At 36.5% G+C, this 13,176-nt stretch overlaps 1 protein-coding gene across 1 annotated transcript in view; it reads right to left on the minus strand.

Annotated features, from left to right (window-relative positions):
* LOC121413991 (transient receptor potential cation channel subfamily A member 1 homolog) overlaps positions 1-10,469 on the minus strand; it is a 30,487-nt gene extending 20,018 nt beyond the window's left edge. The window contains 4 exon segments of the mRNA XM_041607022.1: positions 328-567; positions 1,127-1,212; positions 1,976-2,198; positions 10,116-10,469. Coding sequence (XP_041462956.1) covers positions 328-567; positions 1,127-1,212; positions 1,976-2,198; positions 10,116-10,331 — 765 coding nt within the window. The 5' untranslated portion in view covers positions 10,332-10,469.
* Positions 10,470-13,176: the final 2,707 nt, after the last annotated feature.

The raw sequence follows: 13,176 nt of genomic DNA on the forward strand, positions 1-13,176 counted from the left end.
TCATCATCCATCCAACATCATCACCATCATCACCACCACCATCATCACCATTATCTTCATCATCCATCCAACATCACCATCATCACCACCACCATCATCATCATCATCACCATCATCATCATCACCACCACCACCACCATCATCTTCATCATCCATCCAACATCTTTATCGTCATCATCATCGTCATCATCACCATCATCACCACCATCATCATCCATCCAACATCTTCATCATCATCGTCATCATCATCACCACCACCATCACTTTTGCTGTTCAACCTCACTGTCCTCCTAGGTCAGATAAATAAATTTGAAAAAAAAAACTTACTATGAAAGGTTTTTCCTCATCACTATCGACTTGCAGTGGAAGCTCAGACTTGAAGGATTTTTTCTTCTTGTTCTTCTTGCCCTTCTTCTTGTCCTTCTTTAGGAAACTCAGGTTCATTAGGGAAATCGAATGTCGGGGTCGCTGTCCTTCCTGATCAGATTTCTCGTTTTCATCTGAATGCTGAGAGTATGATGCTTCGGTCGGCATTGTAAATGACGAGGCGTCTCCGCTATCATTGACCTGTTAATAAGAAATGTAGAAATATTGTAAATTAACGAATATAGAAGGAAGTGAGTTTGGTGAAATAGGAGTTGCCAGTTCATTTCTGATGACATAATTTATATCAATTCTTTGTAACTTTTTTTATTTTTTGCCAATCAGACAAACTGTTTGTAAATCTTGTGATTTGGTATTGATTTCCTAATAAAACATATAATTATAAGATATATATATATATATATCAATTCTTGATATGTTCAGTAATAATTACGCCATCAAATATAGGCGATATATGGATATTGAGTTGTCATTAATTATGATTATTATCATATTTTATTGATCAGTCGGTATATCTATACTTTTATAGGCCTATGAATCTTAATCATACGGATATGCATAAATCAATATGGAATCAATTAGAAGTTGACATATATATAGATTGGGTATGTTGGGGTTATCTTCTAGAATGTTTTCGATATCATAAGATACCAGTTCGCTTTTCGTCTCCCAGGCACAGGTGACGCCAAACATAATTATAATAATGATAAATCACGAAAATGACTTATAATATCACTCTTACCCCACTCGGGCTTCCTCTGTCGATAACCCTTCGTATTGCAGCAAAGTGAAGAGGGTGCTTTCCACCTTCTCCTACGGCATTAACATCTGTGAAGAATGCAACAATATTTGTCTATTAGTACAGAAGTAACACATCCAGGATGTACAAACACGAATAGCATCCATTTGCCAATACCGAGAATTCAGTTCCCTGAAAGCCCAGCATACACTAGGCTATCCGTTAAGATGCGATTTTTTTTTATTAAATCACATTTTACATTAATGTGAAAGTTTCAAGAAGCAAAATCATTTCATTTGAAGTTCAGCCTAATGTTAGGAATGATAATCTCATAATTTTACTTTGCGGCTAGCCATAAGTTCGGAGTTATGTCCCAATCGGCTTCTTAAGTCGCAGTCGATGATGAAGACATTACGATTTGGAATGAAATTTGCTTTTATTCCCATAAGGAGGCTCGAACTTGTCTAAATTTCGATATTAATTAGTCCTACCACTTTCCTGAACTCTGATCGTCAACATTTTATTGGTTGAAACGCTCATATTACAATTTCTTTGAAATGATCGCATGGTGTGCGCTGGGCTTTATGCAAATAATTATGCTAATATTACAAACCAAATCTATGGAATAAGGTATTTTTATTTAAAAAAAACGAATAAATATTTCTCTGAACAGGTCACAGAACTGTCATTAAGCACCTTTTTTTACGATAGTTTTTCAAGTTTTCATTTCTCATGTCACAAGTTCTTGGACTTTAGGGGTACGTCCAACCATGCACTTCTTTCACATTTTAACGATCTATAAATTGAAGAAATGGTCGCAAGAAGATATAATTATGCTATATTCATACGTACCTGCCCCATATTGCAGCAGAAGTTTCGTCATCAGGATGTCATCGTTGAGGGCGGCATAGTGAAGTGGAGTATTATTCCTGACGTCATGTTCTCTGATGACTGCTGCAAACCCTTCCGTGCCGAGTTTACTAACCAGCTCGGTCATCTTAACATGGTCCCCCATCTTCACACCTGCCACCACGCGTTCTATATACTGCATTTGATTACCGGTGCCACACCATAACTAAGTTATGCAGAAGAAGAAGAAGATGGAGGGGGAGGATATGAAGGAGGAGGAGGAGAAGAAGAAGAAGAAGAACTTTTCATTTGATTTCGATGAGCAAACATTGATTTTCATGCATGGATTTATTTCCAAGGTCTGACGAACCAGGGGGGGGGGGCATTGCAGGGGACCATTTCGTATGAAGAGTCACAACTTTGCCATTGTTACAACTACAATGGTAAACTTGAACGTGATTGGATGGTCAGCCATGTTACCATGGTCGTTGCCATGATAACAGAGCTTCCATGGAGTGGACGAGTGGTCTAAGGAGCCTGGTAAACACATGGAAGTCCAGGGTTCGATTCCCGACCGTCGGACATCTCGGGGAAGGCAAACACTGCGCTGCTCTTTTATCATACATTAAATAAATGAAATGCTTGTAAGCAATAATTGTATCAACGTGTGCACTTGTTTAAACAAAAAAAAACAGGGATAAACCGTAGGCCTACATATATTTGCATGGGAATTTAAGCTTATTAAGTCTGCTAGTTATTCAAAAACAAAATAAGTCATAACGATAACTGTCATGGTCATGGGAGCTTTACAATTGAATTTAGACCGAAACTGACAATTGATCATTTTGAAAGGCCTTTACACCGTGCACACTGACCCCGATGAGGCTTGCATGAATGCCAATATTTCCAATTTTCAATAACACCGATCAGGAAGTTAACGACGACAAAGTCATACATGGCAACAATTAAAAAATAGTCAAATATGACTGATTACCGATACCATAGTACGACAGAAGTTGACAGATTTTAGATCCTGGCTTTAGATGAAGGTAAAGTGTGCAGTGGTTATTAAACACTTATTTGTGACGAATTCAAATAGGTTATAAGCATTGTTAGGTGGGTCATTGCTAAAAAAAAGATGAACGAAAATTAAATCTTAAATATAAAAACTACCAATGCCCATCGCCTGGCCAAATTGAAAGTGAAAAATCCAACATTCATAAAACTGAAAATTTCATCAAAATGGGATGTAAAATAAGAAATTTTAACTTAAGACATTAAAAGACCCAGTTGTATGCACATCCTGGTCATGCAGGCTGTTATGCAAACGAGGGGACTGATAACATCACCCACTCACTTTTGTTTCAGGCCTAATTCTTTTAAAATATTTTAATTTTCTCCCCATTTTCTTCCAAAACAAAGTTTTATTTCTCTCTGAAACATGTTGAACTACCATTGTTTAATATATTAAGTTAGAGTCACGTCGGTCATTTTTCTCAAATCTGTGGAAATTAAAATATTGTATAAATAAAAAATAACAAACAAGAGAAATAGTGAGTGACATCATCGACTCTCTCATCACTGAGTTGCGCATTATTTTGCATTCGATTTTGATGAATTTTTCAGCGTTATGCTTGTTGCTTGACTTTTTCTTTTGATTCGAATCAACAGTTTTCTGGGGTGGACTTGGCCTTTAATATCAATAACTAAGAGAAGCATCTTTCCAACAAAATTTTCAGCCTAATCTTCATCCCCAAATATTACCTGTAGCACGACTGTATCAGATGTTAAGCATAAGAGCAAGAATATTGACGCACATCATGTGAACAAGGGCTATATGGTCACAAATTTTGAGAAATTGGAAAATGGGCCCTCCATGTATAATTTAATTGTTGTCATTTCAAAAAGTGTTTATGTAAAGACATCTTGATCGGTTGGTTTCTGATTTTGCTAAACGCCGGTACACCCCTCTCATATAGGGGATGATACGGACGGATTGTAGAATAAAAATCACGTACGGTACATAATTTAGAATCGAAAATGAAAGGATAAACAGAAAAAAACTCGTATAGAGCCTGCCAACATTACAAGAAAATAATAAAGACATAAAAAATGCAAATATTTCAAAGCCTCATCAATACGCAATCTACTCACTAGATTTTTTTTTAGTGCGTGAGGGTGAGCGTTTGTTTGCATTTTTATTTCACTGCAGTTTCACCGGTACATTATTTTCCTTTGTTAATAATCCTTCATATTTGTGGTCATTAGCAACGGTTTCTGAAAGCTGCTTTATTGTAAACCATGCCTTCGGTGTTACATGGAAGCTTGAAAGTGCCACCGAGATGTTGAGATAATTATCTTGGGAAGTCGACATCTTGATAGCAAAAGATCAGATGACGAAATCCCGGATCTCATCATGTCCACATCTTTTAGAAGAGATGATCAAATGACGAGATCCCGGATATCATCGTGTCGACATCTTTTAGAAGAGATGATCAGATAACAAGATCCCGGATCTCATCATGTCGACATCTTTTAGAAGAGATGATCAGATGACAAGATCCCAGGTTTCCAAGGTTCGTTAATCCGAAAACGAAATAAGATTCGTTATTCCGAAGGTTAGTTAATCCGAAAAATGAAAACTGGGAAAGCAGAGGAAGGGCAAGTGTGGTGGTGGGGGAGAAACACTATTGCAGTTCAATTGTAATGAGGATGGGAAGGCAAGGGCGGCCGAACGAATTTTCGTTTCGGGGGGGGGGGGGCAAAGCCAAAAATGACACTAGGTCGTACGTCAAAATGGGCAATTTGGTGATATTTTCACCATTAGATTATTATCTGCGTGAAGTCTTTGGGTGTTTTATTGTAATCAAGTAGAGAAAAGGCTTTTTGAAGTGACTTCTGATTATGGAAATATGTATATTTGGGCTTTATTTTTCGCGAGAGAGTATAATGAGCGTGCGGTTTAGGAAAAAATTCAAAGCTGAAGTTGTAAAACTCATTTTTGCGGGCAATTACTGTTCAAATGGCATAGGGTTCTTCAAAAGGATGTAGACATGATGAGATCCGGGATCTTGTCATCTGATCATCTCTTCTAAAAGATGTCGACATGATGAGATCCGGGATCTTGTCATCTGATCATCTCTTCTAAAAGATGTCGACATGATGAGATCCGGGATCTCGTCATCTGATCTTTTCGCTAGCAAGATGTCGACTTCCCAAGATAATTATCTCGACATCTTGGTGGCACTTTTAAGCTACCATAAGATCCACTGAAGAAGAAAGTTATCATAATGGTATACTTTGACACAACGGAGCTGGGGTCGGGATCGTCTGAGACTTTTGTTAGGAGGAGGGGCGGGCACGACTGCATTTAATGTCACCCCACCCCCGATGAAAGAAATCATTTCTCTCAATTTCATCCCGCTGTTTTATGTTTAAATGTGAAATTTAATCAAGGGTTGGAATAAATCAGGCAGAAATCCCATCTAAATCTAAAGATAAAATCCCGTCTGGCATGACTGGCAACGAAAATTTTAACACTGATTTTAGATAATCAGATTATGGTTCTTAATTCTCTCTTTCAAAGGAAAACAAAGAATAGGCCCCCACCAACATCAGAACGAGGACTCTATTAAAATTGTCATCAATTACATGTATTGGTATCAGGATTCGTCTATCATACTTTATTATTAAACAAAACTTGAATGGCTTCTTAAGTATTGTATAGTAGTGGATATTGCTATACATGTTGTGATGGATGAGGGGGTAGCGTTGCGTCAATGTACAATTCAATGGTGCTACCGTTCTAGTTTGTTTTGGGGCATGCTGATCTATACTATGTGGACTCATTCCGCTGATGAACTTGGACCTCTTGCCGATGGTGCACACAAGTCAATTGAACATGCATTTTATTTTATAGATTTACATTTTAATGTAAATCTTCTTAATTATCATGGCGAGCATTTAACCACATACACCCATGGACCTGTTTCATTTAGACTAACAACTAATGTAATTGTTGCATTTATTATAACTACCATGGAAACTTGACTGTGATTGACTGCTGAGCGCCGTTTATCATGATAGTTGGCATAATGGCAAACTTATATTATTTGTAACTCATTATGAAACGGACCCTGATTCAGATTCTACCGACGACGGGGGCCAACAGACAGATGTACGACACCATATTTCCTTACTGTCACTATTCCCGCATCTCTTAATTCTTCTCCTTTTCCCACGACCCCTCGCTTCTTTCATTTCAATCTTTTTCGGGTCGAGTTATATCTAGTCCTCGTCTGTAATCAAGGATCGAGTTACCAGCTCCTTAATTGCTGTAATCATGGACGTAAATGATGTGTGGTCTGTTAGTTACCTGAAAATTTGCATAAACTTCAAAACCAACATTTAAAAAGCAGAAATGACTCTGAGATAAACGATCTGGAAATGAGGCAGTGGTGAGCAAAATTTTGCCCATCTTCGTCACCTCGTTAATACGCTGCAGTCATTTTCATGTATCCACAACGGTAAACGTACAGCGTTGTCGAAAACAATCTTTTCTACCTTTTAAAACGTATGATAAATATGGCCGTTTTCTACAAGCTACGCAAGCGCCCTTGGGAAACTGTGTCTGCAAAATTAGCAAGAGTGAAGCATCCAGATTTTCTTAGGGATTATCCCTTCGGTTAATTCCCAGTTAATCCAGCACGGTAGAGGAAAGTTAAAACTTGCCTCGATCAATAATAGATGCATAACGCTCCTCACGAGCAAGCAACCCCAAATGTGTATAATTGTTTGTTGTGCCCACTCGGAGGAATAGGCGCACTCTTATAATGCGAAGAATATAGGCTTTCGACCGTATCAAATCGGTCACCAAAGCTTTCAGTGCATTCTTCGACTGAATGAAAACAAGAATTAAATTCTGATACTTGAAATATAAAGATGTTTCAAGCCAATGCGTCGCTTTTGTTAAACAAAACAGTTCCAAACCAAATCTTTGTTGTTGATCATCATGTTTACCACGAGTTTGCCCATTCAGAACAAGGAGATTGTAAATGGAGGGAAAAGGGCATTGATTTTACTCATTCATGAGGGGATAGGGGAATGGGTTTTACCTCAACATCGAAATTCATACTTTACTTCCACAATCCAGAGATTAAAAGGTCTTGATTTTGGAGTTGAGAAGTGGTTAGACTAGGGGTGTCGTAAAACGTCTTTATTTCACGTAACCTTTACCTTTATATCATCAGTTCTCAGTCGGATTTATCCGAATAGACCTGTTTGGCGTCCATGTACGCACCCTTTTAATTTTCACAAGTTACGAGGTTAAATTTGGTTTGTATTTGGGATGCAAACTTGTACGGGTTTTTTCAAACCCTTTTTTTGTATCCCTTGTATGTTTTACTTTGTATGTTTTACTTGTCTAAATAAATACAAATACAAAATACAGAAAAATTATCGTTAAAATAATCGATTGGGGAATCCGTTTGCTTTGTTATTGTTGTTATTTTTGTTATCATTTGCGGCACGTGTGTATATGATTCATAGCGACAACAGCGATATTAGTTCATAAGGCAAGAGTGTCAGGACTGTTCTTTATAATTATAGTGTCAAAGGAACACACCCTGGAAAAATTTTCCAATGGACTGATACATTCGTTAATATTCATGAAATTATGATAAAGTATATAATTACCACTTAATTAGTTCATGGAATACTTCTGTTAATGCAGCTCTAATGAATTGCATAAGGAGCATATATTGTGAAATGATACACCACGTCTTACACATAAAAGACTTATTAAATTTGCCATGATGATCAACACTTTGATTGTGGGCATCAACGGAAAGACAAGACAATTTGCAGACAAATTTTCGGCATTACTCTTATGTGTTTAAGGTCGCATGCTCGATCTGTAAATAAAGTCATAAGTCAGAAAAAAATTGGAACAAGTGGGATTCGAACCTGCCATCCACTGCTGGCAGCGGGCAGCGACTTAACCACCAGGCTATTCTGGCTCACGACCAAGTCACGATTATGATGTTTATTACAGAACGAGCACGAGATCTATAACACATAGGAGTAATGCCAAAAATTACAAATTATCATTTCTCATATTAAAGCCTCTGTATTTACCAAGACAAGACAATTTCTCACATCGGTAACCTTCTCCCTCAAATCTATGTTAATATGATTAAGGTCTTAATATCATGGCTGGCCAAGGAAGCTTTCATCAGACATAACTTAGATTTAACTTTAATCCTTAGAATTGGATTAGTGGTGAATTTGTCTAGCCAGTGTGGGTGGGGTCTAAATTGTTATCGGAGCCGTTTCATAAAACTTAGTTTGAAAACAATGGCTGTATCGATCTCAAAACTACAAAAGGATCTGTGCTTCACATCAAGGAAAAATGCAAAGTATAATTTCAACAACATTTTTTTCCCTTGGATAACAAAAAGCTGCCACTTTAACCCTTTAACCATTGCATTTTAATGTGAAGACAAAATCACCAAAATAGACCAAATACAAATAATACGTTCATTTATAATTTTTAAGTTGATATAATGAAATATAAAATGAAAATGGAAGACGTTCATCTTCTTATTCATTTCAATACATAATATCTACACGGGTCGTGTGGTCCAGTGGTAAGAGCATTGGACTCATAATCACAAGGTTGTGAGTTCGAATCCCAACTCTGCCATTGTCTCCACTTTGATAAAAAGGCCCGAGAGTGATATCTGTCGTCTATAACGTCAGCCACTATGACTGATTAACCTAGACGTAAAATGTTTCATAGGTAATTGGTTATATACCAGCTTGGCGTTTACCAGCAAAATGCTGTCCTGCCGAGTTCCTGCGGTAGTTACCACAAACAGAAACAAACAGATGAAATATCAGTGTTAACCTTTATAATTATAATATCTGACACAGACCAAAATAATGTAGCGTAATAATAGTGTTCTAAGTAAATAAAATGTTTACGATTTGTTATGGTAGTTTATTCAACCGACTGAACTGTAGTCATTATATTGCGTAGATGACCTTAATCTTCTTATTTGGAATGTAACACATTTCAAATCAGTATGTTTAGCATTTGGGCAAATATTCTAACAAATCTTGAGTATCTTGTCACAACAGGGATTTGAAGGTTAAAAAAACCCATTATTGTTGAAAGTTACGTAATTTGAAATGACTTCTTACGGGCATTTTTAAGAAGCTCTTTTCAGTTTTCACCTTTCTCTCGCTTTTTGATTTTCTTATTCATTTGTATTTTAAGGGTGGTGTTGTTTGACTGCCCAAAAGCAGACAAAAAAAAATCTCGTCTTCACAATATCACACACACGTGTGAATGCACTGATACCATTTTGAGCTGAAAAATGGATCGACTGATCATCTGGATTCGGTCTCATCCTAGGTGAGCTAATCCTGTCATCAACTGTTTTAAGCTTTTAAACAAGTTGTTTAAAAAGTTGAATACAATTACAACAATATTTAAACAACTTGTAATAGTGACGGGCTTAAACAAAGTGTTTTTTACTGTTAATATTTGAACCATACTGTTGTTACACTGGCAGCACACCGAAAGGTTCTAATGAGTGTAATTATGCCAATTTGTGCATATTTAGGGGTGAAGTTTGGTATACATGTATATCTAGCACCCTATAGGGTACAGCCTTATTAAAGGTTCAAATTTGCACCCTTTTTTGAACGTCAGGCATTATACACTTCAAATGTGAAAAGTTGCACCTTCAACAACGGGTGTTATTTGATGCAAACAATAATAAAAGGGCAATTGTTTGCATATTTTCCAATTAATTGTGTAGGATTAGACCCCATGAGATTGGTACAAGTTTTTCATTTGGGGTGCAAAAAAGTGTGAGTGTGTGTATAATTATGAAAAAGATCCAAAATCACACCCCTCTCGAGGTAGAACGTTCTGACTCCTTTTGGAGCAAGAATTGCATTTTTTTAGAGTGCTGGAGTTGGCCTCTTGTGGTGTGAAAATGTCTTGAAATAGATGCACAGTTCTCCTTTTGAAAAAATAGAACAAACGTGCAAGAAAATAGAAAATCTCCACATATTTTTTACTAATTACTATTTTTACTTCCTCAAAATAGGAAGGCAGTAATGAAACACTCACCGATGAAGTTCTCTCTCGAGAAAGTGAAGAAAACTTGGTAATCGTTGACGAATCGTCACCATCGTGTCTACCGTGCTCACCATTCGTGACCAAGCACCCACTCGACTTCGCCGACAACGTCTTCAGCTCAATCAGACGCTTGCTATCCGCGGTGTCTCGTCTCTCGTTGTCGCCGACGAAGTTCGGCAGAGAGCCGTTCATCCCCTTCGACGCCATTTCAACTTCTGAAGAATGAATCTATTCTTCATAGCCTTCTGATCACCCTGATAACCCCGGATAGAAGGACAGGCAACTCGGTGATTACAAAGCCAAGAGAACCCAACCGTAACGTTTGATCCGCCGTACGTCACCACTATGGCCAGTCACCAAAGATCCTCCAAATTGAGCAAAAATGACCATTCATAATTTAGGTTGTATACATATCCAATGAACACACACCCTTAAACTTCAACGTGCATCCTATACGGAACGATCAACTTGAATTCATTGAAAGGAGAATCGTGATTAACCTGTTAATTGTCTCAATTGATATTACATTTATTATTATTCATTCAGCAAAAAAAAATCACAAAAAAAATCATTTCAGTAAGATAAGAATCATCAACCATTGAAACACCAGGGACAAAAAGGTTAACTGAATTGCTGTGATGTAAAATCTCCTGTCCCAATAGGGTATTATTCAGTTTTTCGCAGAATAAATTGAGACTGCATTGGCGCTAGTGTATTGCAGAGTAAAGTAAAAGTCTGTTAAGGTTTCATCCAGTAATGGTACAAAAGGGACAGACGTTATATGAGTGAAGCATGCATTGTGGATGGTGTTAGGCATCAACATCCCTTTGAGTCTGACAAGGTTAAACCCCTAAACTACCCACTTCAAAAAGAAGATACATAGAAAACCTAGAAACATAATACCGACATACCATTATCATATAAACGCAACAAAACATCGAAGATAATCAGATCAAAATGAGGTTACTCAGAATGATAGGATTTATCCGTTCGTCACGTAAGCAAGACACGTAGGATTGTCTTTTACTTCTCTTCTAGTACACTTTTTAAGATATTCAAGGCGATTGTTGTTTATTTGCCTATAACAATCTGCCTGACTGCATGACGACCAATTATTGTTATAACATTTTTTTTTGTTTTACATTATTCACAAATCACAACTATACGAAACTAACTCCAAACCCATCGATGTGTCACTCGGTTTAGAGTCGGTTTCCGATCGGTGTTACTGTAGCATTACTGTCATTTCTGCATGAAAATACTAATTTTTGTATTACTACTAGTACGACTACTACGACCACTACGACCACTGCTACCACTACTTCAATAGTGATGATGTTGATGATGATAATAATAGTATATATCATCATTATATCAACAGTTATAATAAACATCAGTAATAAAAATTAAATAAAAAAAACGATAAGATACTCTAATCAACTATTATCTCCCATTGAAATTGATACATTCACATTTCAAACTAACTGTCCTCAGTGGCATACTGAGCCTAAATCTTTGAAGGGCATATGGCACAGCATTGCGTATGTGGGAACATTTTTTGAAAAGTTGGTAGCTAGCGAAAGGTTTGGTCTTTGTAAAATGCAAATGTAATTTTTTGCTTGATTTTGACATAAAAAGAACCTGTTAAGTGATATTGCGCCCGTCCCCTTTCACTTTCTTTCCCTTTCAAATTTTTCTTCCGTTTCCATGGTCGTAGACCCCCCCCCCTTGTACGCCAATGACTGACGTAGTGTTTATTGGAAGTAAGTCATTAAAGGACAAGTCCACCCAAACTAAAACTTGATTTGAATAAAAAGAGAAAAATTCAACAAGCATAACACTGAAATTTTTTTATCAAAATCGGATGTAAAATAAGAAAGTTATGGCATTTTAAAGTTTCGCTTCATTTCACAAAACAGTTATATGCACATCTCGGTCGGTATGCAAATGAGGAACTGATGACATCACTCACTCACTATTTCTTTTGTATTTCATTATATGAAATATTTCATTTTCTCGTCATTGTCATGTGAAATGAAGTTTTATTCCTCCCTGAACACGTGGAATTCCATTACGAGCCAGTTACATCCAAATGAGAGAGTCAATGATGTCACTCACTATTTCTTTTGTTTTTTATTGTTTGAATTATACAATATTTCAATTTTTACGAATTTGACGATTAGGACCTCATTGCCTGAAGCACAAAATGTTAAAATAATTTTAACATTTTGTGCTTCAGGCAATGAGGTCCTAATCGTCAAATTCGTAAAAATTGAAATATTGTATAATTCAAACAATAAAAAACAAAAGAAATAGTGAGTGACATCATTGACTCTCTCATTTGGATGTAACTGGCTCGTTCGTATAACTATTTTGTTCAAAATAAGCGAAACTTTGAAATGTCATAACTTTCTTATTTTACATCTGATTTTGATGAAATTTTCAGCATTGTGCTTGTCTGATTTTTCTCTATTGATTCAAATCAACATTTTCTTGTGGTGGACTTGACCTTTAAACCTAAATGTGTCCATGTACTGAGACAGGTGGGCCTACTTGTCCCGTTTGGTTTATACCAATATTAATGTCACTATGGTCATAATGCGGTGATGACATCCTTCTCATCTTTTACTTAAAGGACAAGTCCACCCCAACAAAAAGTTGATTTGAATAAAAAGAGACAAATTCAACAAGCATAACACTGAAAATTTCATCAAAATCGGATGTAAAATAAGAAAGTTATGGCATTTTAAAGTTTCGCTTATTTTCAACAAAATAGTTAAATGAACGAGCCAGTTACATCCAAATGAGAGAGTTGATGACATCACTCACTCACTATTTCTTTTGTATTTTATTATATAAAATATGAAATATTTTTATTTTCTCGTCATTGTCATGTGAAATGAAGTTTCATTCCTCCCTGAACACGTGGAATTCCATTATTTTAACATTTTGTGCTTCAGGCAATGAGGTCCTAATCATCAAATTCGTAAAAATTGAAATATTGTATAATTCAAACAATAAAAAACAAAAGAAATAGTGAGTGAGTGACGTC

This window comes from Lytechinus variegatus, chromosome 4 (genome assembly GCF_018143015.1).
Source record: "Lytechinus variegatus isolate NC3 chromosome 4, Lvar_3.0, whole genome shotgun sequence".
Taxonomy (NCBI): Eukaryota; Metazoa; Echinodermata; class Echinoidea; order Temnopleuroida; family Toxopneustidae; genus Lytechinus; species Lytechinus variegatus.